The sequence below is a fragment of the Amphibalanus amphitrite genome, unplaced genomic scaffold (genome assembly GCF_019059575.1).
Source record: "Amphibalanus amphitrite isolate SeventyFive unplaced genomic scaffold, NRLGWU_Aamphi_draft 000368F_arrow, whole genome shotgun sequence".
Lineage (NCBI taxonomy): Eukaryota > Metazoa > Arthropoda > Thecostraca > Balanomorpha > Balanidae > Amphibalanus > Amphibalanus amphitrite.
Genome location: NW_024881862.1, coordinates 159,918 through 183,214, shown reverse-complemented (window position 1 = coordinate 183,214; position 23,297 = coordinate 159,918). Strand labels below are relative to the sequence as shown.

The 23,297-nt window shown below is 51.3% G+C and overlaps 1 protein-coding gene across 6 annotated transcripts; it reads right to left on the bottom strand.

The window, feature by feature from the left end:
- Window positions 1–416: 416 nt before the first annotated feature.
- Window positions 417–23,205, bottom strand: LOC122389700. Of its 6 annotated transcripts, XR_006258013.1 has the most exons (13): window positions 22,981–23,079; window positions 21,443–21,572; window positions 19,696–19,826; window positions 19,283–19,397; window positions 18,799–18,918; window positions 17,409–17,592; window positions 16,867–17,101; window positions 16,464–16,594; window positions 15,386–15,548; window positions 14,698–14,917; window positions 3,841–4,030; window positions 690–3,496; window positions 417–632 (listed from the first exon to the last, which is right to left on the bottom strand). XR_006258013.1 is itself a non-coding variant. In XM_043381978.1 (12 exons), exons 2-12 carry the CDS (start codon window positions 21,536–21,538, stop codon window positions 3,267–3,269), a joined length of 1,815 nt encoding a protein of 604 aa, XP_043237913.1. In that variant the 5' UTR covers window positions 21,539–21,572; window positions 23,170–23,205; the 3' UTR covers window positions 417–3,266. The 6 variants fall into 6 exon arrangements, 5 of the variants coding, with proteins under 5 accessions (XP_043237913.1, XP_043237910.1, XP_043237912.1 ...); XM_043381978.1 differs by lacking the exon at window positions 22,981–23,079 and adding an exon at window positions 23,170–23,205 and having other exon boundaries at window positions 417–3,496; XM_043381975.1 differs by having other exon boundaries at window positions 417–3,496.
- Between the last annotated feature and the right edge of the window lie 92 nt (window positions 23,206–23,297).

The window sequence follows — 23,297 nt, the reverse complement described above, 5'->3', positions numbered from 1 at the left end:
TAATCATGGAGGTAGCCACAACCCGAGTATTTATATCGAGTGAATGCGGTCAGTGGGCGAGTTTCGTCAATGTTAGAGTAGCAGCGGGGTTGCTTCTATCACGCAGTCGTTCAAAGTTAACGCGGTGTTTCCGTGTTACATGAACATTGCCTACGACTTCGTTGTTCCCGGTGAGAAGTGTGAAGGGTTGCACGCACGTCTTGTTATGTAGTTGTTGCTTCTTGTTATGTAGTTGCTAGTTAAAACAATATTTTTTATGACAGGGTACCGTTGTTCCCATTCGAATGTGTGTGCAAGGGTGCGATGCGAGTCTTGTCAATAAAGTTCAAATTATGGCAACACGCGCCCAGTAATGTTCAGGTTGAAAATCCTCCAACAGGTTCTTTTAACATCAAGTCGCAGTCACACAACAAACATTTTCTGACGAATATATCGTTTATTACATTTAAAGAAAACTTTAACATTGCGCAATTAGTGGTCCTGCTAACTGCCAATACATACAAAATGGCTAAAACGCGACTCTAGCGGGAGCGCTGGCCCCGACCGAACGACAGACACAGGCGGGGACAGAGGAACACCCAACACAGCACTCGCTGAGGAACACAACGGGCCCGACCGGGCACGGGCGGCCGGGCGCCGCGCCCCGCAGAGGCAGCAGCGGCGCCCGCCGCCCGTCCGCCGGCCAGCCGTCTAAAGCCATCCGAAAATTAACAACACCAACCGGGCGCCAACTCATTGGAGCGCGGAAACCAAACAAACCGCCAACAAATACCATAATTTCGGACTCAGTCAGGCGGAGCGACCTTAACGAAACTATAATTCTACACTTTGTAAGAGTTGATTCAAGATCGCACCTTGAAATCAATTGGCAAGTGCCGCGTGTCTTCATATACGCATCGGTTATTATTACCTCGTTATGCGCCGATTTCAACATTATGGTAAACGTTGTGTTAAAAGTGGCACTGGTGCCGGGCCCGTACACTGACCATTGCGCCCGCGCCCTCGGCAGCCAGGCAAGCCTCTCGATTAGACATCACACGCCAGCGCCGGCGTCACTCTCTATTATTGACAGCTCTCCTGGAGTGGCGTGTCCGCGCGCGCACGAGCCAGCGCCGTCCTCCGTCTGCCGGCGTGCATGTGTGTGTGTGTGCATGTGACCGTCGCGCGCCGCCGGCGACCCCCGGGCTCACAGCGCACAGAGATTACGTTTGCTCACAACCAGCGGCCGCGCCCGCCGCGCTCTAAAGGGTATACACAACGACTACGTCACAGCTCCATCCAGTGGAAAGGCAAATGATATGAGAGCGGCGAACACGACTACCCGAGTACTCTACACCGCGCGGCCGGGCCGGTGGCGGCGGACGCTAATAATGCTCCTTATTGCGCGTCTAGCAGACTGAGGCCGGACGGCAGCGCGGCCACCGGATGGCGGCCGGCCGCCGCCGCCGCCGAAATTTATCACAAACCAGCACACACACAGAGACCGAGCGCGCCCCCGGCAGCGGCCGCGCGGAACGGCCGGCCCGACCGCGACGACGGTCACCAGACGGAGAGCCATGCACCGTTAAAGCTGACTGGTAGAAAAGAGGAAAGGTGCTCTCGGCGGCAATCCACACACGTATGTACACATTACGACTGGGCGGGCCGCCAAACTGCCAGCGCCCGCCCGCTAAAACCGCAGTCACATCGTGAAATTTGAGCTGATTGAAGATCCCGAGGACGGCTTCAAGGACAATATAACCGCGCACGCCGGTCGGGGCTGCCTCTGTCTTATCTATCGTCGCGCACTACCGACCCTACCCTGTTTGTGCTAGCTACACATACCACGGCAAACCAAGCCCGAAAACAGCACACGTATCCCGCGCATAGCTAACTAGTGGGCCGCGCGGCCGCCTACACCGGTGATGCACGGCGAATTTCGCCGCGCGCCTGCCTGCTGCTGTGAGTAGCCGGACCGGGTCGCCCGAATCCCTGGAAATGTTTCACGCACCGCGCCTACAGCGTCTCCGTCTGAGCACAAGCAGCCGGGGGCGGCGCCGGCCGCGAGTAGCCGGGCCCGCGCGCCGCACAGCCGGGAGAAGGCAGGGACAGTCACACCGCACGCTCTCGCACCCAGGAACACCCAGAGCTCTGTCAGGGCCGCGCCACTGCCGGCGACGGAGCACGCTGAGCGCAGCACGCCTCTTCGGACCGACTCTTTTGACTAAGCTCAAGTGAGAAACACCGCTGAGAACCCTAGCTACGAAGCTACGAGAGTGGCGCGGCCGGGGGCGGCGGCGGCGCAAACTCGGCCGGTCCGCCGTCCCCGCCCGCGCGCCCACCAGAGGCCTACCGTGTACCCACACACCCAACACACATACACACGCACACTGTGTACAAAACAGGCGGGGGAGAACTGGCACTGCGGGCCAGCCGCCCAGCACCGGACCGTACAAAACCTGAGTGCCAGTCTTTGACAGAGGGCGGCTGGCGGCCGGGCGCAGTGATCCGCCGGCCGCCGGCGCACCCGAAACATCCAGCGGTCCCATCCCAACACCTCTAGGAAGTCTATACGGCAGGGTGGGCCCAAGGCGCGCTGAGGTGGTGGCACTAGAGATTCAATTGCACATCCTACAGAAAGGCAAGTATTAGAACATCTGACTGTAGCTACCCACGGTTTAATATCTCGGCTATCTGCGTGGCGTCCGTGAGACCGTCGCGCCTCCTTATGGTCAATCTATATCACACGAATAGGATGAGAGCGGGAGAACCCCGTCGTAACAGGCCCAAAGCCGGTGGTACATCACTAATTGCACAAACTTTGGCAGCGAAACGTCGACTACATACCTTGGACTGAACGCTGGAGAGGCGCTTGCCACTAATCAAATGCTATAACGCTGGCCCGAGGCCACGGGCGAGCGACGCGAAAGCCAAACCTACCAGCTACCCAGCGGTTTACGGCGAATTGGCATGAGCTATCATGAAAGGCGTAAGTACAAGTCTAAGCTCCGTAGTGTATCAAACATTAATACCTCTGCGCAGATCACTGGATCGCTAGCTACACACCAGAGAGCGAACACTGGACTTGGACCGACGCTGAACCTGAGGTGCATAGATTGAGAGGAAGCGGAGGCGCGCGCGACCCACCTCGAGGCGCCGGCGCGGCCGCCCAGCCGACGGCCAACAGCCATCGATCACGACGAAGAGCGGCAGCGCCACCGCGCGGCGCAAGGGCTAATTACGTTGGTCCGATGATGAGATAGGCTGAGGTTAAACGATACCGACTCTCAGTTGGAGGCAGCGGCGGCGGCGGCGGCCGGCTCGTCTCCGGGCTCCCCGCCGGTGCCGGCAGCCACCAGCGGCAGCAGCAGCGTCTCGGCCGACACGTCCTCGGCGCCGGCCAGCTCCGGGTTCAGCGAGAAGTGCGTGGTCAGCACCAGCGCGCACCAGATGGCCGTGCGCGTGCGGCGCGAACAGCGCGTCAGCTCCTGAATCGCCGCCGCCAGCTTCAGAATGTCTGCCGGCAAAGACAGGGGACCGGTCAGGCATGAGGGTGTCCGAAAGCACTTGCAATTCACAGAGCGTTGAACCACTCCTCTAGCTAAGCAATTTCAGTTACACATCAGCCTCAAGTAGATTGGATCTGTCCGTCAGTTACTTGGTAACATAATGAACTTGAGTCGCACATTGTTCACATGTGCCGAGCAGCATCAGGTCCGCGCGGCCACCAGAGGTCGCCGGCGCGGACTGGGGCCGCCGCCAGTCTCTCTCCCTCCGTGTATGCCGGTCAGGGCACGGGCGCCGCTGACCGGGGTAAGATGGAGGCCCAGTCGGTGTCTCCCTCACACCCCAGTCACTCACCCTTGTCCTCCTGGATGCGCGTGTTGGCCGGGTTGCCGGCGCGCGCGCGGTTCTGCGCGTTGACGATCTCCTCTCCGCGGCAGGCCTGGACGCGTTTGATGACCTCCAGCATCTGCTCCAGCGTGCTGTGGATGCTGCGGTGCATGCGCTTGTTGCGCAGCCGCTCCGTCTTGGCCACAAGAGTGATCACCTGTGGGGGACGGGGCGCAGAGCGGGTCAGATCAGCGAGCGATGGTGAGTATAGCTGAGAAATGACACGGCAAAGACCCCTAACTCGTGTTTCAGCACGATTATAGAAATAAAATACTGTTCAGGTAACAAGCACTGAGCTGCGTGCTCATTCAACACGATGTCAGCGATCAACGAAGAAGGGGTAGTTAGTTGGATCAGCGAACTCCCCCTACCGGACGGACGAACAAAACTGCTCTACCGGCTCTGCGGGTGTTGTTACTGTTCAAGGGTTCTTAGCGCATTCGAACAGCCGGCCAAAAGATCATTCAGTGAAATGTACAGAAACAAACCAAGGACTCGAAAATCTAGTACCGTAAAAAAGCAGTTTCCCACTGATCCCATATTTTCTGGCGCACAGTTGACTACAGAATGATTTTCCACTTTTCACAGGCAATCAGTCGCCTAGCGCGGTAGGTTGTGCCGCATCATGCGGACTGATTGACACAGTGCTGTCACCCAACGCTCACCATAGACACGCTTTATGGCGTGATAAAATGCACAACTTACGTTTCAGTCAACTGATAGATTCTGAGGAGGGCAACATCATTCTGTAATCAACTGTACAGCATCCACGATCCACAGATCACACGTGTGCCGAGCAGCATCAAGTCCGCGCGGCCACCATGTTGATCAAGACAGCCCATATTCAGCCCAGATTCAGCCCGGATTCAGCCCAGATTCGGGACACCTCCGATCAAGCTGAAACTCGCACACAATGTAGGCTATGACATGCCCAATCCACAGTCCAAGTTATTCGGTGGCACTCCCAGCCGTTTGACCTACAGAGGTCAGCAAAGGTCACGTGGCCCAAATTTGCACAGCAGATTGTGGCCCACCCAGTAGAGCTAGAGCGCTAAAAATGGCACCAATCGACTCGCCAGCATCTAATCTTACTTTCCCAACACTTATTTGACATCTCAAGGTCATGCGATGACCTAAGGTCATTTGTGGGCTATGTCGAAAATACACTTGCACAGCAGTTTTCGAGTAGATGGATTGACCGAATTCCAAATCAAAGCACATCATCGGGTAGCCCATAGGCCGTAGTAACTTTCCTTAAAAACCGCTTTTCGATATGTGACCCCGTTTGACCTCGGCAGGTCAAAATGTGCAAATAAACGACACTCAATACGTCGCAGCCCGGATTCAGCCCAGATTCGGGACACCTCCGATCAAGTTGAAACTCGCACACAATGTAGGCCCTGACATGCCCAATCCACCGTCCAAGTCATTCGGTGGCACTCCCAGCCGTTTGACCTACAGAGGTCAGCAAAGGTCACGTGGCCCAAATTTGCACAGCAGATTGTGGCCCACCCAGTAGAGCTAGAGCGCTAAAAATGGCACCAATCGACTCGCCAGCATCTAGTCTTACTTTCCCAACACTCATTTGACCTCTCAAGGTCATGCGATGACCTAAGGTCATTTGTGGGCTATGTCGAAAATACACTTGCACAGCAGTTTTCGAGTAGATGGATTGACCGAATTCCAAATCAAAGCACATCATCGGGTAGCCCATAGGCCGTAGTAACTTTCCTTAAAAACCACTTTTCGATATGTGACCCCGTTTGACCTCGGCAGGTCAAAATGTGCAAATAAACGACACTCAATACGTCGCAGCCCGGATTCAGCCCAGATTCGGGACACCTCCGATCAAGCTGAAACTCGCACACAATGTAGGCCATGACATGCCCAATCCACAGTCCAAGTCATTCGGTGGCACTCCCAGCCGTTTGCCCTACAGAGGTCAGCAAAGGTCACGTGGCCCAAATTTGCACAGCAGATTGTGGCCCACCCAGTAGAGCTAGAGCGCTAAAAATGGCACCAATCGACTCGCCAGCATCTAATCTTACTTTCCCAACACTCATTTGACCTCTCAAGGTCATGCGATGACCTAAGGTCATTTGTGGGCTATGTCGAAAATACACTTGCACAGCAGTTTTCGAGTAGATGGATTGACCGAATTCCAAATCAAAGCACATCATCGGATAGCCCATAGGCCGTAGTAACTTTCCTTAAAAACCACTTTTCGATATGTGACCCCGTTTGACCTCGGCAGGTCAAAATGTGCAAATAAACGACACTCAATACTTCGCAGCCCGGATTCAGCCCAGATTTGGGACACCTCCGATCAAGCTGAAACTCGCACACAATGTAGGCCATGACATGCCCAATCCACAGTCCAAGTCATTCGGTGGCACTCCCAGCCGTTTGCCTACAGAGGTCAGCAAAGGTCACGTGGCCCAAATTTGCACAGCAGATTGTGGCCCACCCAGTAGAGTTAGAGCGCTAAAAATGGCACCAATCGACTCGCCAGCATCTAATCTTACTTTCCCAACACTCATTTGACCTCTCAAGGTCATGCGATGACCTAAGGTCATTTGTGGGCTATGTCGAAAATACACTTGCACAGCAGTTTTCGAGTAGATGGATTGACCGAATTCCAAATCAAAGCACATCATCGGGTAGCCCATAGGCCGTAGTAACTTTCCTTAAAAACCGCTTTTCGATATGTGACCCCGTTTGACCTCGGCAGGTCAAAATGTGCAAATAAACGACACTCAATACGTCGCAGCCCGGATTCAGCCCAGATTCGGGACACCTCCGATCAAGCTGAAACTCGCACACAATGTAGGCAATGACATGCCCAATCCACAGTCCAAGTCATTCGGTGGCACTCCCAGCCGTTTGACCTACAGAGGTCAGCAAAGGTCACGTGGCCCAAATTTGCACAGCAGATTGTGGCCCACCCAGTAGAGCTAGAGCGCTAAAAATGGCACCAATCGACTCGCCAGCATCTAATCTTACTTTCCCAACACTCATTTGACCTCTCAAGGTCATGCGATGACCTAAGGTCATTTGTGGGCTATGTCGAAAATACACTTGCACAGCAGTTTTCGAGTAGATGGATTGACCGAATTCCAAATCAAAGCACATCATCGGGTAGCCCATAGGCCGTAGTAACTTTCCTTAAAAACCGCTTTTCGATATGTGACCCCGTTTGACCTCGGCAAGTCAAAATGTGCAAATAAACGACACTCAATACGTCGCAGCCCGGATTCAGCCCAGATTCGGGACACCTCCGATCAAGTTGAAACTCGCACACAATGTAGGCCCTGACATGCCCAATCCACCGTCCAAGTCATTCGGTGGCACTCCCAGCCGTTTGACCTACAGAGGTCAGCAAAGGTCACGTGGCCCAAATTTGCACAGCAGATTGTGGCCCACCCAGTAGAGCTAGAGCGCTAAAAATGGCACCAATCGACTCGCCAGCATCTAATCTTACTTTCCCAACACTCATTTGACCTCCCAAGGTCATGCGATGACCTAAGGTCATTTGTGGGCTATGTCGAAAATACATTTGCACAGCAGTTTTCGAGTAGATGGATTGACCGAATTCCAAATCAAAGCACATCATCGGGTAGCCCATAGGCCGTAGTAACTTTCCTTAAAAACCGCTTTTCGATATGTGACCCCGTTTGACCTCGGCAGGTCAAAATGTGCAAATAAACGACACTCAATACGTCGCAGCCCGGATTCAGCCCAGATTCGGGACACCTCCGATCAAGTTGAAACTCGCACACAATGTAGGCCCTGACATGCCCAATCCACCGTCCAAGTCATTCGGTGGCACTCCCAGCCGTTTGACCTACAGAGGTCAGCAAAGGTCACGTGGCCCAAATTTGCACAGCAGATTGTGGCCCACCCAGTAAAGCTAGAGCGCTAAAAATGGCACCAATCGACTCGCCAGCATCTAATCTTACTTTCCCAACACTCATTTGACCTCTCAAGGTCATGCGATGACCTAAGGTCATTTGTGGGCTATGTCGAAAATACACTTGCACAGCAGTTTTCGAGTAGATGGATTGACCGAATTCCAAATCAAAGCACATCATCGGGTAGCCCATAGGCCGTAGTAACTTTCCTTAAAAACCACTTTTCGATATGTGACCCCGTTTGACCTCGGCAGGTCAAAATGTGCAAATAAACGACACTCAATACGTCGCAGCCCGGATTCAGCCCAGATTCGGGACACCTCCGATCAAGCTGAAACTCGCACACAATGTAGGCCATGACATGCCTAATCCACAGTCCAAGTCATTCGGTGGCACTCCCAGCCGTTTGACCTACAGAGGTCAGCAAAGGTCACGTGGCCCAAATTTGCACAGCAGATTGTGGCCCACCCAGTAGAGCTAGAGCGCTAAAAATGGCACCAATCGACTCGCCAGCATCTAATCTTACTTTCCCAACACTCATTTGACCTCTCAAGGTCATGCGATGACCTAAGGTCATTTGTGGGCTATGTCGAAAATACACTTGCACAGCAGTTTTCGAGTAGATGGATTGACCGAATTCCAAATCAAAGCACATCATAGGGTAGCCCATAGGCCGTAGTAACTTTCCTTAAAAACCACTTTTCGATATGTGACCCCGTTTGACCTCGGCAGGTCAAAATGTGCAAATAAACGACACTCAATACGTCGCAGCCCGGATTCAGCCCAGATTTGGGACACCTCCGATCAAGCTGAAACTCGCACACAATGTAGGCCATGACATGCCCAATCCACAGTCCAAGTCATTCGGTGGCACTCCCAGCCGTTTGACCTACAGAGGTCAGCAAAGGTCACGTGGCCCAAATTCGCACAGCAGATTGTGGCCCACCCAGTAGAGTTAGAGCGCTAAAAATGGCACCAATCGACTCGCCAGCATCTAATCTTACTTTCCCAACACTCATTTGACCTCTCAAGGTCATGCGATGACCTAAGGTCATTTGTGGGCTATGTCGAAAATACATTTGCACAGCAGTTTTCGAGTAGATGGATTGACCGAATTCCAAATCAAAGCACATCATCGGGCAGCCCATAGGCCGTAGTAACTTTCCTTAAAAACCACTTTTCGATATGTGACCCCATTTGACCTCGGCAGGTCAAAATGTGCAAATAAACGACACTCAATACGTCGCAGCCCGGATTCAGCCCAGATTCGGGACACCTCCGATCAAGCTGAAACTCGCACACAATGTAGGCCATGACATGCCCAATCCACAGTCCAAGTCATTCGGTGGCACTCCCAGCCGTTTGACCTACAGAGGTCAGCAAAGGTCACGTGGCCCAAATTTGCACAGCAGATTGTGGCCCACCCAGTAGAGCTAGAGCGCTAAAAATGGCACCAATCGACTCGCCAGCATCTAATCTTACTTTCCCAACACTCATTTGACCTCTCAAGGTCATGCGATGACCTAAGGTCATTTGTGGGCTATGTCGAAAATACACTTGCACAGCAGTTTTCGAGTAGATGGATTGACCGAATTCCAAATCAAAGCACATCATCGGGTAGCCCATAGGCCGTAGTAACTTTCCTTAAAAACCGCTTTTCGATATGTGACCCCGTTTGACCTCGGCAGGTCAAAATGTGCAAATAAACGACACTCAATACGTCGCAGCCCGGATTCAGCCCAGATTCGGGACACCTCCGATCAAGTTGAAACTCGCACACAATGTAGGCCCTGACATGCCCAATCCACCGTCCAAGTCATTCGGTGGCACTCCCAGCCGTTTGACCTACAGAGGTCAGCAAAGGTCACGTGGCCCAAATTTGCACAGCAGATTGTGGCCCACCCAGTAGAGCTAGAGCGCTAAAAATGGCACCAATCGACTCGCCAGCATCTAATATTACTTTCCCAACACTCATTTGACCTCCCAAGGTCATGCGATGACCTAAGGTCATTTGTGGGCTATGTCGAAAATACACTTGCACAGCAGTTTTCGAGTAGATGGATTGACCGAATTCCAAATCAAAGCACATCATCGGGTAGCCCATAGGCCGTAGTAACTTTCCTTAAAAACCGCTTTTCGATATGTGACCCCGTTTGACCTCGGCAGGTCAAAATGTGCAAATAAACGACTCTCAATACGTCGCAGCCCGGATTCAGCCCAGATTCGGGACACCTCCGATCAAGTTGAAACTCGCACACAATGTAGGCCCTGACATGCCCAATCCACCGTCCAAGTCATTCGGTGGCACTCCCAGCCGTTTGACCTACAGAGGTCAGCAAAGGTCACGTGGCCCAAATTTGCACAGCAGATTGTGGCCCACCCAGTAGAGCTAGAGCGCTAAAAATGGCACCAATCGACTCGCCAGCATCTAATCTTACTTTCCCAACACTCATTTGACCTCTCAAGGTCATGCGATGACCTAAGGTCATTTGTGGGCTATGTCGAAAATACACTTGCACAGCAGTTTTCGAGTAGATGGATTGACCGAATTCCAAATCAAAGCACATCATCGGGTAGCCCAAAGGCCGTAGTAACTTTCCTTAAAAACCACTTTTCGATATGTGACCCCGTTTGACCTCGGCAGGTCAAAATGTGCAAATAAACGACACTCAATACGTCGCAGCCCGGATTCAGCCCAGATTCGGGACACCTCCGAGCAAGTTGAAACTCGCACACAATGTAGGCTCTGACATGCCCAATCCACCGTCCAAGTCATTCGGTGGCACTCCCAGCCGTTTGACCTACAGAGGTCAGCAAAGGTCACGTGGCCCAAATTTGCACAGCAGATTGTGGCCCACCCAGTAGAGCTAGAGCGCTAAAAATGGCACCAATCGACTCGCCAGCATCTAATCTTACTTTCCCAACACTCATTTGACCTCTCAAGGTCATGCGATGACCTAAGGTCATTTGTGGGCTATGTCGAAAATACACTTGCACAGCAGTGTTCGAGTAGATGGATTGACCGAATTCCAAATCAAAGCACATCATCGGGTAGCCCATAGGCCGTAGTAACTTTCCTTAAAAACCACTTTTCGATATGTGACCCCGTTTGACCTCGGCAGGTCAAAATGTGCAAATAAACGACACTCAATACGTCGCAGCCCGGATTCAGCCCAGATTCGGGACACCTCCGATCAAGCTGAAACTCGCCCACAATGTAGGCCATGACATGCCCAATCCACAGTCCAAGTCATTCGGTGGCACTCCCAGCCGTTTGACCTACAGAGGTCAGCAAAGGTCACGTGGCCCAAATTTGCACAGCAGATTGTGGCCCACCCAGTAGAGCTAGAGCGCTAAAAATGGCACCAATCGACTCGCCAGCATCTAATCTTACTTTCCCAACACTCATTTGACCTCTCAAGGTCATGCGATGACCTAAGGTCATTTGTGGGCTATGTCGAAAATACACTTGCAAAATACACATTTGGGCCACGTGACCTTTGCTGACCTCTGTAGGTCAAACGGCTGGGAGTGCCACCGAATGACTTGGACTGTGGATTGGGCATGTCAGGGCCTACATTGTGTGCGAGTTTCAGCTTGATCGGAGGTGTCCCGAATCTGGGCTGAATCCGGGCTGCGACGTATTGAGTGTCGTTTATTTGCACATTTTGACCTGCCGAGGTCAAACGGGGTCACATATCGAAAAGCGGTTTTTAAGGAAAGTTACTACGGCCTATGGGCTACCCGATGATGTGCTTTGATTTGGAATTCGGTCAATCCATCTACTCGAAAACTGCTGTGCAAGTGTATTTTCGACATAGCCCACAAATGACCTTAGGTCATCGCATGACCTTGAGAGGTCAAATGAGTGTTGGGAAAGTAAGATTAGATGCTGGCGAGTCGATTGGTGCCATTTTTAGCGCTCTAGCTCTACTGGGTGGGCCACAATCTGCTGTGCAAATTTGGGCCACGTGACCTTTGTTGACCTCTGTAGGTCAAACGGCTGGGAGTGCCACCAAATGACTTGGACTGTGGATTGGGCATGTCATGGCCTACATTGTGTGCGAGTTTCAGCTTGATCGGAGGTGTCCCGAATCTGGGCTGAATCCGGGCTGCGACGTATTGAGTGTCGTTTATTTGCACATTTTGACCTGCCGAGGTCAAACGGGGTAACATATCGAAAAGTGGTTTTTAAGGAAAGTTACTACGGCCTATGGGCTGAATCCGGGCTGCGACGTATTGAGTGTCGTTTATTTGCACATTTTGACCTGCCGAGGTCAAACGGGGTCACATATCGAAAAGCGGTTTTTAAGGAAAGTTACTACGGCCTATGGGCTACCCGATGGTGTGCTTTGATTTGGAATTCGGTCAATCCATCTACTCGAAAACTGCTGTGCAAGTGTATTTTCGACATAGCCCACAAATGACCTTAGGTCATCGCATGACCTTGAGAGGTCAAATGAGTGTTGGGAAAGTAAGATTAGATGCTGGCGAGTCGATTGGTGCCATTTTTAGCGCTCTAGCTCTACTGGGTGGGCCACAATCTGCTGTGCAAATTTGGGCCACGTGACCTTTGTTGACCTCTGTAGGTCAAACGGCTGGGAGTGCCACCGAATGACTTGGACTGTGGATTTGGTATGTCAGGGCCTACATTGTGTGCGAGTTTCAACTTGATCGGAGGTGTCCCGAATCTGGGCTGAATCCGGGCTGCGACGTATTGAGTGTCGTTTATTTGCACATTTTGACCTGCCGAGGTCAAACGGGGTCACATATCGAAAAGCGGTTTTTAAGGAAAGTTACTACGGCCTATGGGCTACCCGATGGTGTGCTTTGATTTGGAATTCGGTCAATCCATCTACTCGAAAACTGCTGTGCAAGTGTATCTTCGACATAGCCCACAAATGACCTTAGGTCATCGCATGACCTTGAGAGGTCAAATGAGTGTTGGGAAAGTAAGATTAGATGCTGGCGAGTCGATTGGTGCCATTTTTAGCGCTCTAGCTCTACTGGGTGGGCCACAATCTGCTGTGCAAATTTGGGCCACGTGACCTTTGCTGACCTCTGTAGGTCAAACGGCTGGGAGTGCCACCGAATGACTTGGACTGTGGATTGGGCATGTCATGGCCTACATTGTGTGCGAGTTTCAGTTTGATCGGAGGTGTCCCGAATCTGGGCTGAATCCGGGCTGCGACGTATTGAGTGTCGTTTATTTGCACATTTTGACCTGCCGAGGTCAAACGGGGTCACATATCGAAAAGTGGTTTTTAAGGAAAGTTACTACGGCCTATGGGCTACCCGATGATGTGCTTTGATTTGGAATTCGGTCAATCCATCTACTCGAAAACTGCTGTGCAAGTGTATTTTCGACATAGCCCACAAATGACCTTAGGTCATCGCATGACCTTGAGAGGTCAAATGAGTGTTGGGAAAGTAAGATTAGATGCTGGCGAGTCGATTGGTGCCATTTTAGCGCCCTAGCTCTACTGGGTGGGCCACAATCTGCTGTGCAAATTTGGGCCACGTGACCTTTGTTGACCTCTGTAGGTCAAACGGCTGGGAGTGCCACCGAATGACTTGGACTGTGGATTGGGCATGTCATGGCCTACATTGTGTGCGAGTTTCAGCTTGATCGGAGGTGTCCCGAATCTGGGCTGAATCCGGGCTGCGACGTATTGAGTGTCGTTTATTTGCACATTTTGACCTGCCGAGGTCAAACGGGGTCACATATCGAAAAGTGGTTTTTAAGGAAAGTTACTACGGCCTATGGGCTGAATCCGGGCTGCGACGTATTGAGTGTCGTTTATTTGCACATTTTGACCTGCCGAGGTCAAACGGGGTCACATATCGAAAAGCGGTTTTTAAGGAAAGTTACTACGGCCTATGGGCTACCCGATGGTGTGCTTTGATTTGGAATTCGGTCAATCCATCTACTCGAAAACTGCTGTGCAAGTGTATTTTCGACATAGCCCACAAATGACCTTAGGTCATCGCATGACCTTGAGAGGTCAAATGAGTGTTGGGAAAGTAAGATTAGATGCTGGCGAGTCGATTGGTGCCATTTTTAGCGCTCTAGCTCTACTGGGTGGGCCACAATCTGCTGTGCAAATTTGGGCCACGTGACCTTTGTTGACCTCTGTAGGTCAAACGGCTGGGAGTGCCACCGAATGACTTGGACTGTGGATTGGGTATGTCAGGGCCTACATTGTGTGCGAGTTTCAACTTGATCGGAGGTGTCCCGAATCTGGGCTGAATCCGGGCTGCGACGTATTGAGTGTCGTTTATTTGCACATTTTTACCTGCCGAGGTCAAACGGGGTCACATATCGAAAAGCGGTTTTTAAGGAAAGTTACTACGGCCTATGGGCTACCCGATGGTGTGCTTTGATTTGGAATTCGGTCAATCCATCTACTCGAAAACTGCTGTGCAAGTGTATTTTCGACATAGCCCACAAATGACCTTAGGTCATCGCATGACCTTGAGAGGTCAAATGAGTGTTGGGAAAGTAAGATTGGATGCTGGCGAGTCGATTGGTGCCATTTTTAGCGCTCTAGCTCTACTGGGTGGGCCACAATCTGCTGTGCAAATTTGGGCCACGTGACCTTTGTTGACCTCTGTAGGTCAAACGGCTGGGAGTGCCACCGAATGACTTGGACTGTGGATTGGGCATGTCATGGCCTACATTGTGTGCGAGTTTCAGCTTGATCGGAGGTGTCCCGAATCTGGGCTGAATCCGGGCTGAATCTGGGCTGAATATGGGCTGTCTTGACAGACATCGCGGCCACCAGAGGTCTCCGGCGCGGACTGGGGCCGCCGCCAGTCTCTCTCTCCCTCCGTGTATGCCGGTCAGGGCACGCGCGCCGCTGACCGGGGTAAGATGGAGGCCCGGCCCGTCCCTCCCCGCCCTTACACTCACCCTGGCGTGTTCGCGGCGGTGGTCCACAATCAGCCGGTCCACGCGCGACGGGTTGGTGGGCAGGCGCGGGATGGGGATGTTGTTGGCCGACGACACCTTCTTCCCGGGGAACTGGCGCGCCAGCTCGGCCTCCATCTTCTTGCGCTCCTTCTCCAGCTGTTTGAACTGGTCGTAGCACTCCTCCAGGCGGATATGCAGCTCGTTCGAGGGGCCGCTGCGGCTGCGGGCCGGACGGTCGGGTCAGGTCGCCGCCCATAACGGCTCCCACACAGCGTATTGACGGACGGACACCGTTCACCCTCTGACCCGCAAAGCGTTCACTCTGCAAACCAACAGCGATGTGGCGCCGCGATGACCACGATAATTACTTCAGCGAAATACCAGCGGGCGCTCTGCATACAACACATTAATGATCAGTAAAAATAACGTGACACCGCAGCTCCCTGCTGCAAGATAAGAGCACCACCGGCGTCCACCCGCCTCACACAACGCAATTCACATTAAGCACTCCATCATATTATGCCAGAGCACTAAACACGGCCCATGACACTACTACAACAGTCGACTGCCTACACTCGGTAAAATAATACACCCAAGCCAAACTATACACCCTACTACAAGCAGACTCCCATTCACCCCAACCCTGGCTCCCAAGCCCTCCCTGGTCCGGTCAATCCCGAAAACTCACCGGATCGGCCGGAACCCGAAGAACGGATGCGGCACTCCGGGGAAGAAGCCGGCGTGAGGCGGAAGCTCGTGTAGCGGGGGCATGTCGGGCCCGAACGGCGGCGGCGGAGGGGGCGGCGGCGGCGGCATCCCCGGCTGGCCGCACATCGGAGGTCCGAACAGATCTGCAACGCCGGCCGAGTAATGGTCAGACGAGCTTGTTCGCTTATTTCGGTGAGAAGACGATCAGGGCATATTTTAACAAATTTTTACTGCGTCCCAAAGTTGAGCAGAGGGCACGTCAGGGGCGCGGGAACTACTTTCCGACTGGGGGGGCACACCATAGTAGAGATCAACCTAGGGTACCCCCAAATCTAGTTTTCTCACCGGTTTTAGGCCACTTATTTTTCACCCCTCGGCTTTTTCAACAAAAAAGAAAACATTTGCAAAAAAGTGTGGTATTCCGTCTCAAAGCTGTGGGGGCACCACCCCCACGGCCCCAGAGTTGGGGGGGCAAGCTGCCCCCACTGCCCCCCGGCTCCCGCGCCTATGGGGCACGTGCTACGACTAAGGGCACAGGGCAAGGAACAGAGTAGGGCACTGAGGAAAGCAGAAAGTAGGGCACGGCAGGTTACAGGGCATGGCACAGGACATTTTAGAGGGAAGGGTACAGGTCAGGGTAGACAGGAGGGCATAGGTCAGGGAACCGGACAGGGCACAGGGCAGGGACGCAGTGGGTCAAATCAGCAGGGGCTACGTCCCAAGGCGAGGGGGCTGCGTCCCAAAATGGGACGCAGTAAGTGCCTTAAAATATGCCCTGAAGACGATTGTTTAAGATATATTTCAATTACAGACAAGTGATTTATAATATAGCTGTTCATTGTTATAGGTACTGAATACATCCTTATCCATTAAAAATGTTAGCATAAAAAGATATGCAGGAATCATTTTGAAAATGAACATAGCCATGTCAGGACTACCCTGCACTGAAACTCATAATTCCAACAGCCGCATCAAGCAGCCAATAAACTATCGTACCCGCCGTCCCCTCTGACGGGTCACAGGTCGATACGGGGCGTCGTCGCCGACCGTACACGTACCGTCGTGTGGCGGCGCCGGCGGCCGCGCCCCGGGGAAGGGGCCGGGCCCGGCGCGTGAGCCGGGGCGGCGCAGGTCCAGCTCCACGGCCGAGCAGCGCCGAGAAGACAGCGCGTCCGGCAGGAACTTGCCGCTGCAAACGGAGACAGACGGAGGGTAAACCGCTGTCACGTGGTTATTCAAGATTGAGGAAATATAAAAATGACGGAGCCGGTAAAGGGAACTGCCCTTTCATATGGTTCAAAAACATGATTGATAGCTATGATACCAGCCGGGCGAGGCGGCACAGAGCTTCGCAGTGTTCTACGATCACCTACCACACCTCGGAATTAAATGGATCGCATTACGTAACACCCCCTCTCGTTCCCCTGCCCGTTCCGCCTGTTCCGCTGACCGCTCCCTCACCTCTGTGCGGGGCCGGTGCCAGCCGGCGGCGGCGGCGGTCCCGGGCCGGGCGGCGGCGGGGCGCGCTCGTCCAGTCCGCCCAGGCCGAAGAAGCTCTGCGGCGGCGCGGTGTTGTGGTTGAGCTGGTCGGCGTTGCAGGCCTCCAGCAGGGCGGCCAGCTGCAGTTCATTATCGGTGACGCCCGGCAGCAGCGTGCTGCTCGTGCCAGAGCACGTCGGGATGTAGGCCGTCGACACTGCCAAAACGCACAGACAAAGACACCGTTACACACACTGAGTGGACATGTTTGCGTCGCGTCAAAGCATGATATATTGGCGGTCCTGGGAAATCACCCAATTATGATAAGGAATCATGAAAATATCAAATCAACGCAAGAATATTTCCGCAGCCACAGTGCCGGCAGCTCAGAAGTGTTATTAGTCCGCTGTTCCACCACACTCTACCGGCAAACCCGACACCCGTGTAGGGCTGTAGATCCGCCCTAGTGTCAAGTCTACTCGGCCACGCCGCGCAGAACTGTAAGCCCAGCCCTGTCCACCCACCTGTCGGCTCGCGTCGGAAGTTGTCCATCAGGTTGAAGGAGGAGCTGACGCCGGTGCCGTAGCCGGTGGCGGCCCCCGCGTCTTTGGGGGCGGCCAGCGTCGACAGACCGCCGGCCGGCTGCTCACCCCCGCGCCGGGAGGACGCCGGGAACGGGAACACGCTCGAGCGGGTCTCCATTCCCGGCTGATGGCGGAGAGAAGCCACGGTAACCACATTGTCAACACACGTATTTGGAAAGATCGCTTATTAGACACAGTAACTACGGAGTTCACACTGCAGTTATGCCCCGACAAAATCACCACACAGGATTGGTAATTGCCGCTAACGGATATTGGTTCTACAACATCAATTTACATTGCGGTGATTGGTGAAAAAGCCAACAGGCACGAACCCAAAAACGCGCTTACGCCATGAATAATCATAGACCCATCAGAGCGAGTCGCATTGGTTTACATTATTAACCACACTAGGCACCGGACAATTTGATAGCCTTCATTCTCTGGTTGCCGGCAGTCGATATGCAGCGACGAATGAAATGACCATTCTAAGCTCGGCTTGCCAAAGGAAGCAGGAAGCCGTGGGACAGTACCGTTATCGCTACTTATGTCACCGTACTCGAAAACCAGCAGATAATGGGCCATCAGAGTAACGACGGGATCAAGCCTCTGCGTGTTTCCCATTGGGACTTAAGGGCTTTAGGGCGGGCTCAAACCACATCGAGCCGTTTGCTCATCATATGGACCACAACAGAGTAGACAAGGGGATGGAGTAGCCCTTCCTAGAGACAAATGACGCATCATTTAGCAAAACTCAGGCAGAGGCTGGGGACAAAGCCACACGATGACACAAAGACATCGACGGACCCAATACAAATGACTCATCTCGACTGGCATGCTGACAGATACTCTGCAAAAAGCGAAAGTGACAGCCGAATCGTCTCAGCGAGGACCAGTCTGTTGGCAAATATCTGGAAATTAATCATAGTTTTACTCTGCGTTTTCAGAGATATTGAACGTTTTCATTTTTAGTCTCTTACCACCAGAAATGTCTGTCAATCACGAACTAACAGCGCACGGGACCGTACAAATGCCACTGAATGAATGAGAACGGAACAAAAAAAAAAAAAAAAAACGTTTGAAGGCGTTTGAAACGACAAACAAGATACGTTTGACAAAACTTATGAGCCTGTTTGAAGAAAAAAAAAACTGCACGGAAGTGTTGTTGATCTGTGAAAGTTCCGTGGCGTTTTCAATAACGTAAGATTCAAAACATTCTGCTGGAAAACTTGGATGACGATAATAATTTTGCACCCGCTCGAAGTACTTTCAGCAATGGACTACCGTTTCTTCTGTAGCCTCTGACTAGCAATATTTCCAACGCGGGACTGACCTGGTTGAACGTCTTGACGTTGTTGAGCAGCCCGAGCGGGTCCGAGTCGAACGACCCGACATCGCCAGCGCCTCCCAGATCCGCCCTGGTCAGCTGCTGGTTCAGACTCTCCAGGCCCAGCTGCGGGGGCGCGGCCGACACCATGCACAGTCAGTGGGTGGACGGTCACCTCAGAGCAGGCAGTTTGGCTCAACGTACTCAAATGGAGAACTCAGCAGACCACGTGAAGGTGGCCCCTGACCACCCAGCCACACTGTGACACCTTTTTTCATACTCAAGCAAGTCAATTGAAGTCTCTTGCTGGTATCACGCTGGTGCTGCTAGCCTCAGCAGCTGTACGCCGTGTATCCTAAAGTTCTGCCGTGCAATGGCGAAACCGATTGTGTCGGGTCAGAGGTCATAACTTCAGGGCAGAGGTCACCCGAACGTAATCAGTTTTGCCTTAGCACGGCAGAGTTGTGCGCCAGTGTCGGTGGTCTCTCACCTCTGATAGCTCGTCGCCATTTGTACTGATGGTGGAGAGGAAGTCGGCGTCGATCGAGTGCGCGCCACCAGACGAGGAGCCCGAGCTGAGTTGCTCCCAGCCGCAGCTCCACGACCTGTGTGGGCACAACGGTCACGTATTGAACAGCTTGGTGTGACTGATGTTAGAAAAATGCGACCAAAGAATGGTGGGAATTGCACTGAAATTCGTAACAATAAAAGACAGCTTAACTTGTCTAATTCACCTCCTCATGGAGCAAATGGTCGACTGAATAAGAACTTGCAAAATAAAAAAGCTTTAAACTGACAGACAGCTGCATAGGTCCACATCACTGCCATCACATGCAACAAGTCAATATACCTACTACAGTGCGAATCACACAGCTGTATATAAAAACTGGATTCATGACTGACCTGCCCTCATCCTGGGAGAGCCGGTCGTTGAACTGCTGATTGTCCTCGGCCAGGTTCCACAGCCGCAGGTCATTGCCGCTGCCCGACGGCACGTTCAGGCTGCTTAGGGCGTCCTCCAGACGTCCATTTGGCTGTGGTAGCAGCGACAAACCGGCGGTGTCACAGGTTGGAAACTAGCTTACAGAAATGCACATCCACTATCTGACTATGATAATATGAATGTTTATCAATAGTTACGGAGCGAGCGAAGCGAGCGGAGTCTTTCCTTAGGTTAACGGAAATTTCTGAGTATGAGCGGCCGGCCGGCCGGCCGTGCGGACGCTTTTGCGAGGCTTAAATCTCAGCAACCACTTGACCGATTTACATGCGGTAATTTTTGTAGGGTAGCTTCATTCCTTCTACCAAGTATTGGACTATTCCCGATGCATGTGGGTGACCACTTATGCACGTGCCGCGTGCAAAACGAAGAGGTGTCACTTTTGTAATTGCTGCAATATCTCGGTAACTACTTGGCCGATTGCGCTGAAAGTTGGCATGTAGGTAGGCACCCACTAGGCACTGCATATCCATGTGCCAGAGTTGGGGTGCTGCTGCACGTGCGCACGTGCAGGGGTCGTTTCCAGATCTCGAGAACGGCTCGACCGATTGCGCTCAAATTTGGTACACAGTTAGGGACCGGTTAGTAGGGTGCCGTGCACAAGTCAGTTGGGGCCCATTTTGCACGTGCGCACGTGCAGGGTGCCGCTTCCAGATCTCGAGAACGGCTGGGCCGATTGTGCCCAAATTTGGCACATCGCTAGAGACCAGTTAGTAGGGTGCCGTGCACAATTCAGTTAGAGGTACCCCCTCGCAATTTCGCACGTGCAAGGCCCACCGTCTCGCTCGCTCCGTTAGTCGCCCCAAAAGGCGTTATACTGGTAAATACCTATAAAGAAAAGCACAACTCCTCAGATGCTATCCAATGATGCTAACTACTGGGCAAGCAAGTACTTATGAAACAGACATGAAAAATCATGTCACCCATGGTTGGCAGAGCAATGAACTGGACAACCATTGAGAGAAGTCCTGGGCATGGATTAGGATTAGGAATACTTCATCCATGCCCTGGGCTTGGGTTGCTCTGGCTCTGCATACATGAAGCTCCTGGTGGGGGTGACTTTCAACTGATGGAAGCAGCCAGAGCCACTGTAAGCCCATGAGTACCTATTAAGTGTGTTAGTCCACATGAGCATGATCAATTTTGACCTCAAAAGGTACCTAGGTACATTAGTTATCAGCATTTTATGAATCAGCCAGCATATGTCAGGGGTAATGCTAACACAAGCTATGGCTAGTGTGAGTTCTAGCATTGCCTCTCTATCCATTGCCTCTCTATCAATACAAAGCACCTGTAAAATAAATATGCATTGAGTGTGGTTAATTTAGAGATATTGATTTATTTTATGGCATTTAAAATGTATGTCAAATGAACAGACAATTTTACTAGCAGAACATGCTGAATACTGAAGCAGGTGACCATATTCTGATTTGAAGGGTACCATCATTGTATAGGACATTGGCATTCATAGCACCAATGCCATGGCATTCATGACATAATACTTCAACCCAGACAAAGTAAATATTGAATTATATTTTTTCTAAAAATCTGAAACTTGATAGAAGTTAAGTTAAAAAATAAAGTATAAACACTGTGCACTGCAAAGTGTACAGTCAGCATGAAGTAAGATGCAACCTTAGATGGACATACCTGACATACTCCGAGGAAGTCATTGTTGCTCTGTTTGAGGCCAGAGCAGGCTGACCAAGGTGAGAAAAGGGAGACAGTTTCCTTTTCAGTCAGCATGTCTTGGTCATTATGTTGGAGTCCCTCTTAATCCCTGAAATAGGAAGGCCAGGTTGTGCATCAGTTGCAAGTACCACAATAAATAGCAGCAATACCACCTCTATAACACTTGATTGATGTTATTTACATGATATGGAAGAAAATAGTAGGTGTGGTTCAGTCTCACTTCACAATAGGATCGAGTAAAAAGTGTGAAACCTATCTGCCACTTAACAGTACACAGGCATAACAGTCACCTCAGCTAGTCTGTTCAGTGTTCTCATATGCAAGTTTCCAAAATCCAAACCATGCATTGCTGGCACAAACTTAAATCAAGCAGTCCTTTCCCAAAGTATGTGAATTATTTTGAGAAATGGAGCAACAGCACAGGAAATAGGGAGCCTAAAAGACCAGGGAGTTAGGTCCTAGACTTGAAAACATTCAGAACAATATATGCAGCCATAAACAGCAAGCAGTTATTTCCAAGCCCCATTTCAACAATTAGTTCTTAGTAGTTCATTAGGGTTTACTGGCGCGTCGACAGTGGTGGTCATTTTGCGCCCACCATTTCAACAGTGTGCCGCTCATTAGCATCTTCTAGCAAATCAGCTACGCTGCTGTGCAAAGGCAAAAACTACTATGTGAGGTCAGAGTCTGACTTCACATAGTAGTTTTTGCCTTTGCACAACAGTACTGTCCTCAGGTTCTGATTGGTTGAGCCTGATGTGTCATTTGTCAAAACTTTGAGAAAAAATTAATAATGCATTGCAGACTGCAGACTAGGCAATGCATTGTTGATTTACATATCCTAATTGTAATAACTTAGTCATATTTCAGTATGCTTTAGAGGGTGCTAAGCATTATTTCAGAACCAATCTTTTCCTTGATCATATTTTGATTGATCATGATATTTTCAGAGTGGAACAATTAGTTCAGGCAGTCCAAGTGGTTTTCGTCAGAAAGGTACTAGGTAGGTACCAAAAGCAGTGTCATTTTCAGATCCTTCATACAGGGCCCTATGACTTTGAGAGGCAGTGTTGTCACAGGACCATTAAATAGAGCACTCCAATTTTAGCTTATTTCCCTGGTACCTAAGTCACCAACTGAGGTAAAGCACAGGTAGTAAATCACTTTTTGGTCCTATAGTGCACACGCACAGTCCCTAATACTTCTGATCTTGGATATCAAGCAGAGGGCTTGAATATAACAGGATTAAAAAGAGTAGCACAGCTGCAAATAAGCAGATTTCAAGAAGAAAGCGAAAGACAAGCATGGGTCAGTCATGTTCCTAGACAAAAGCTGCGCGGCACCGGTAAGCCCGGCGAGCTCCCATGCTGCACAATCAGCACCATAGGTCTGTAGCAGCCGTCATATGTGTAACTATCGTTAAAAAGTATATAATTCAATATCCATGTGAGAAAACCTTACATCAATGTCCATCAATCACATAAACAATACCTCACCCACACGACCACACCACACAACCACGGCGAACTTTGGCGACCCATGGTGCGTTCGTAACAGGTAAGAGAAATAATTTTGATTATTTTGTCATTCAAAGACTTTTTAAGAATACGAAAATAGAAGGAAGATAAATAAAATATGATCTTTTTATGAATTAATTGTAATCAAACTACATATTTTGCCAATACCACACTTCTAAAAATGCAACAGGTACGAATCCAAATAGGACGAACGCAGCCTCTGGTGAACCGGAAAAAACAACTTTCAGGCTAGCAGACTAATACTGAGGAACATTTAAGATTTATTTTATTCTTTT

Bases quoted from the DNA above. Each gene is read 5' to 3' on its own strand.
- LOC122389700 (XM_043381978.1), bottom strand. From the start codon at position 21,538: ATGCTGACTGAAAAGGAAACTGTCTCCCTTTTCTCACCTTGGTCAGCC. The intron at 19,827-21,442 runs GTATGTCCATCT...CTGCTACCACAG, and splicing joins ACTTCCTCGGAGTATGTCAG to CCAAATGGACGTCTGGAGGA. The intron at 17,593-18,798 runs GTCAGTCCCGCG...CTCCGCCATCAG, and splicing joins ACGTCAAGACGTTCAACCAG to CCGGGAATGGAGACCCGCTC.